The sequence below is a fragment of the Schistocerca gregaria genome, chromosome 3 (assembly GCF_023897955.1).
Source record: "Schistocerca gregaria isolate iqSchGreg1 chromosome 3, iqSchGreg1.2, whole genome shotgun sequence".
Lineage (NCBI taxonomy): Eukaryota > Metazoa > Arthropoda > Insecta > Orthoptera > Acrididae > Schistocerca > Schistocerca gregaria.
The window spans coordinates 433,364,859-433,370,257 of record NC_064922.1 but is presented as its reverse complement, the minus strand read 5'-3'; the positions used below and the strand labels follow the sequence as shown (position 1 = coordinate 433,370,257).

Below are 5,399 nucleotides of genomic sequence, written 5' to 3'. Positions count from 1 at the left end.
AACCTTTTGTATGCCTTCCCTTCAGGTGGTGCAACGATATCTTGCTCTCGTGCCGCATATTGTTGCTCTAATTGGCTCACCACCAATGCAAATTTAGATGTGCTTGCGGTAACGCTTGAATAAATAAAATTTGTTTATACCTGAACAAACCACAGCGACAGATCTTGTGGTCAGAATGGCAGTAGCCTCACAGCTAGTCTAGATACTGTCAAGTTACCATCCGCTTGATTCTCATTCATTCTTTACTGGTGTTACATGTGTGCAGGAATGACCAGATCACATCGGTGTCACCACTATAGCCACAGTGTAAATGAATTAGGTCCTGAAATCTGCACTGTGACATCATTGAAATTACCCACCTGTGCATGTACGGTGCCTGCCAACTTTACTGTGTTGGCACCGGAGACAACACTTCATCCATTCTCTACAATCCCTCTTTGCTCCTGGCCACACGAGGCGATCTAGAATCAGATCGAGTGTAGATCTCGTACCTGGGTGGCTCAGACTGTGTAGAGATTCGAATGCTTGTCGTCAGAAGTTCATAGACAGGTATGGATGTGGCTAGCCCGCGGACACATCGCAATGCAGTTGCACGCTGGCGACAGGAGTGTCTACAGACTGCAATTTCACTGAAGTCTGTGCATCTTGTAACAGGTCTTGCAGCACTTGCTCTGACTTCTGTGCTACTGTGAGTCCAGTGTAGTCCAGTGTAGAGCTGTTGCTGACACAAGAGAGACAGTTCGACATGATGTTGCCGATCCCAGAAATGTGTTAAACGTCTGTGGTGAATTGGGCAAGGTACAGCAGTTTATTGTGTTGCCTCTGTGAGCAGTTCAGATTATTTTGCCAGAAGGTGAATGTCAGTGACCTGTGGTCTGTAAATATTGTGAAGGCATGAGCCTCAACGTGAGGACGAAAGTATTTGACAGTCTCGTTAATTTCCAGCAGTTTGTGGTTGTATGCGCTCCATTTCTCTTGCGAGGTGGTCAGCTTTTTAGAGAAGAAAGCTAGTGGCTGCCAGGCCTCATCAACACATTCTTGAAGCACATCGCCTATTGCTGTCTGGCTCGTACCTATAACCACATCAATTCGGCTCAGGATTGCCAACAGTGCCGCATCCACTATCACTTGCTTTGTTTTCTCAAATGCTGCCATCATTTCGTCTGTTCAGGTAACTGCTGAATTGCCTTTAGCCTTCGGGCCTGCCAGCATGGCTGTCAGTGGCTCTTGAACTTCAGCTGCATGTGGCAGATGCCACCAATAAAAGTTCAGTATGCCTGAGTAGCGCCTTAATTCCTTGCATGTGGCCAGCAGGGGCAGCTGGCGGATAGCCTCTATTTCGTTCAGCAATGGTAGCAAGCTTGAAGGAGTAAGGCGGTGGCCTCGGAAATTAACTTGCGACTGTTCAAAGATACACTTCGCCACGTTCAGCACAATGCCGTACTCACTTGGTCGTTGAAAAACCTTGACGAGATGCTGTCGATATTATTCTAACGAGGCTGAAAAGACCAAAACGTCGTTGAGGTAAGCGAAATAGAATGACAGGCCTCGCAGCACTGAATTGATGAACCTTTGCCACATTTTCAACACATTCTGGAGACCGAAAGTCATAAATCTGCTTTCAAATAAGCCAAATGACGTAATTATGGCTGTCTGTGGTATATCTTTGTTGGCCTCTGGTATCAGTGTGTAGGCCTTAGAGCAATCTAGTACACTGTACACACAAGCGCCACTCAACGCGTAGCTGAAGTCGCAGAGCAGAAGTATTGGGTACCTTTCAAGTATTGTGCGGGCGTTCAGTGCTTTGTAATCCCTGCAAATTATATCTGCAAGTCAAAATTGTTCGAAATGTGTATAAACTGACTGACTGACAGGAAGTAAAGTCCCACACTACTGAATTTATCTAGAAAATGTCTAAAAAATATACGGCTTTCAACCTCATCATTAGATGGGTTTACACATGGCTGAGTCCCGTGGCCATATTTCTTCATTTGAAGAAATGCGCGGGAAAATGGGCTAACCCTCAAATGTAACAGCTTAGATAAAACTGTTGTCATATGTTGCTGGGTACAGGAACTATCAAAACTGGTATTGGCCTCACCCCTAAATAGCATGTCTTCATTTGTTTCTTAAGTACTGTAACGGAATCTCCAACTGGACGTCTCGACCCACAGTGAACGTTAGCTCTTCTTAATATAATATGAAGAGGTAGGCCAGTAATCTTCTTCGCTCGATCCAGCCATCTACTTGCTGCTCTTCTTCGTGGTCTTCTATATTCGGTTTAGTCTTACAAGATGGTCTTTTCTAAGTTATCACCTTGTCTTCCTAAAATGTTCCCAAGGAACTGGCCGTATCATTGACTGACATGGGAAGATAGAGCTCTTGTGATTCTAAGCTCTGCTACAGTGAAAGCATTGGTTCATATTTCTTCCCATGGTGTGCTTAACATCTTCCACAAACATTACAGTCATTGACTACCTCTAGGTCTTTTAGGCAACCTGTAAGTTGGATGTGATCTGAAACTTAGCGATTAATAACTTTTAGTTTGATTTTTCATGTTTATCTCTAGATCTTAACGTAAACTAAAAGTCTTCTCTGTGAAGAACAGATCACGAAGTTCCTCATCACTTCCTGCAATGAGGATAGTATCAACTGCAAAGCACAGATTGGTTATTTTCCTCTCGCCAATTGAAATTCCACTATTTCGGCGATACAGTCAGAAGTATTAACCCTACATTACTACACTGTTTCTCAATATTTTCAACACATATTTTCTGGTATAACTAAAATTAGGCATTTGTCGACTATGAAAAGTAACGTTACCATATTTCGATTTGCGTCTGTACCTACAATAATTATGGAGTTCACCACTGCTATTACAAATAAATAAATGTGTAAAAACAGGACAAATAAGTGCAGTTTTTAAGTCTCAGTCTCAGTGCAAAATGTAAACATACAGAGTTACGCGTAAGTCGCCTGACAGTCTCATTCTGTCATGCACAATACACTATGCTCAGTCCATAGATATTCTTGGTGTATATATTCTGTCCATGATCCTGTCTCTGATTCTTTAGGTTTGTTATCTCTCAAAGTTTAGTTCTGTGAAATAGTCGTTTATACCACCATAAAACATATTCGGTTTTTCGGAGCTAGATTTGAGACAAGAAAATTTAAATTTCTGTTTGTAAATTGATTTTAGTTGCAAACTCCTTGAAGCATTATCAAAGATTTTAACGAAAGTGGCAGTATGAACATGAAAGTATGAAATACAGGTACCCTACCTCAATATTGTTTTGTGCTTACGGCAGCCAGCTATTGGACACTCAACGGCAATCTGTCTTCGCGTGTGAGATTTCGCCATCCCTTTAAACGCAATGTACGGCACATTGAGCCGGCATTTGTTAAAATAATGTCCGAGGACACCAGCTGTGGAACATGTCAAAGACTTGCTGACTGCTGCTTGCGTATTTCGAAGTGGTGTCCTATCCTTGTAGTAGCCGTCATAGTGCTGTGGTCGTACTATGCTTACGTGGTAGAATTTTGCGTTTTCAGTGTGGATACAACATACGAGAATATAGTGTACCTGTTGGTTTTTCATTTTCTCTTTGTTTTAGTATTGGTGGCGTACTGGAGAACTAGTTTCACGCACGCCGGAGAAATTCCGGATAATTTCCAAATTCCACAGCCTGAAACATCCAGTCAACTCGATGTCAACAATTGTGCAAGCATGAATGAACACTTAGAAGAAATTGTTAGAAACATTGGAGTGAAAACGCGAACAGCAACGGGGGATATTCGATACTGCGAAAAATGTCGGCTCATTAAACCTGACAGAGCACATCACTGCAGTGCCTGTGGGAAATGCATTCTCAAAATGGATCATCACTGTCCATGGGTTAACAATTGCGTTGGTTTTAACAATTACAAGTTCTTCATGCTGTTTCTGGTATATGCTATGTTGTATTGCGTTTTCATCGGGAGTTCAACGTTGATGTACTGCATAAGGTTTTGGAAACAGCAGACGCAGAACAATAAGTGGCAAGTTTATATCCTATTCCTGTTATCTGTTATGTTTCTTATCAGCATAGCACCGTTATTTTTTTACCACTGTTTTCTTCTCCTAGACAACAGGACGACTCTAGAAGCATTTAGAGCGCCAGTGTTTCTGCATGGAATTGATAGGGACGGATTCAACTTGGGCAGAAGTAAAAATTTTAGGGAAGTCTTTGGAGAAAATTGGCTTTTATGGTTTCTTCCAGTGTCAAGCACTCCTGGTGATGGCGTTCACTTCCCATTACGCATTCGTAACTCAGGCAGAACGTACAATACTGTGGAGAGAGGTGACAGTCATTTTAAACGCAATCATGAATATGGTGAAGTAAAGTGAATCCAGCAATAGACCCGACTTCTGACAGTCGCTCCCGAGAGAGCAAGGATCAAGTGTGAATGAGTGAATACAGATCTTTCTTGAGTCGGCTTTTAAAACTCTGGTAAACAGACGGCTTACAGAGTGTCTTAACAATACGGCAACAATTCGGTACGGTACTTTGTGTTTAAGATAGTACGAGCATGAACATCAATCCATAAAAAAGAATAAGCGTCAGTTGTACTACATATTCACGCATTCTTCATATTTATTTAGAAATAAAACATGTAATCGTAAATTCTATCAAAATCCTGGCTTGATCACATTACATTTATTTCCAGCTTAATAGAGAGAGCAACATCAAAGGTGTTGGAGCGGCATATTGCTTACGATGTACGAAAAGGTAAGCCACAACTACTTGCAGTGACCATATTTTCAGTCATGTCTAATAGTTTTTTAACGTTTTTTCTACGTGAACCCGCAGTAAGGTCACTTATTTCCGTCCCTTCACAGAGCTATTCTGACAAACAACTGATATTACGGGCACCGTAAGTAGGCCTATGCGTGTTCTACTTCGTAAAAGTCTGATGCTGACCGCAAAAACTTTTTAACCACGCGTTCCTGGAATTTTCATTAGAAATTAATTTAATAGCCTGGTAATTTATTTGTATTTAAAATAAGTGGGCATTTTGTCATTATCTGTTACCTAGCTTCCAACTTTTTTCTACGCTTCCCTTCACCCGCCACTTGATAAGGTAGATGCCCATTTTATCCTGCAACGAAGGAGACGACTCAACTAGAAATAGTAGTACAGTGGGAAGAAACATTTTGAGAACTCAGAAAAGCATTTTGCAAGCTTATAGTAGAAAAGTTGACAGGCAAATACGCTATTTTTATATCCGTAAGAAGTGCCAGGAGCCTTGCTTAATACCGTACTTGTAAGTTATAAGTGAACAGATAAACCACATCTGATGAGCACATTACAAAATCTAAGACTAGTATCACCAGTAAAAAGACCGTAAATTTCAGCATA

At 41.4% G+C, this 5,399-nt stretch overlaps 1 protein-coding gene across 1 annotated transcript; it reads left to right on the top strand.

Moving 5' to 3' along the window:
• Positions 1-3,274: 3,274 nt before the first annotated feature.
• LOC126354296 (palmitoyltransferase ZDHHC20-like) lies at positions 3,275-4,669 on the top strand. Its single transcript, XM_050003848.1, has one exon. It carries the CDS (start codon positions 3,410-3,412, stop codon positions 4,385-4,387), a length of 978 nt encoding a protein of 325 aa, XP_049859805.1. The 5' UTR covers positions 3,275-3,409; the 3' UTR covers positions 4,388-4,669.
• The last annotated feature ends 730 nt before the right edge of the window (positions 4,670-5,399 follow it).

Coding starts and splice junctions, on each gene's coding strand:
- LOC126354296 (XM_050003848.1), top strand. CDS start 3,410: ATGTCCGAGGACACCAGCTGTGGAACATGTCAAAGACTTGCTGACTGC.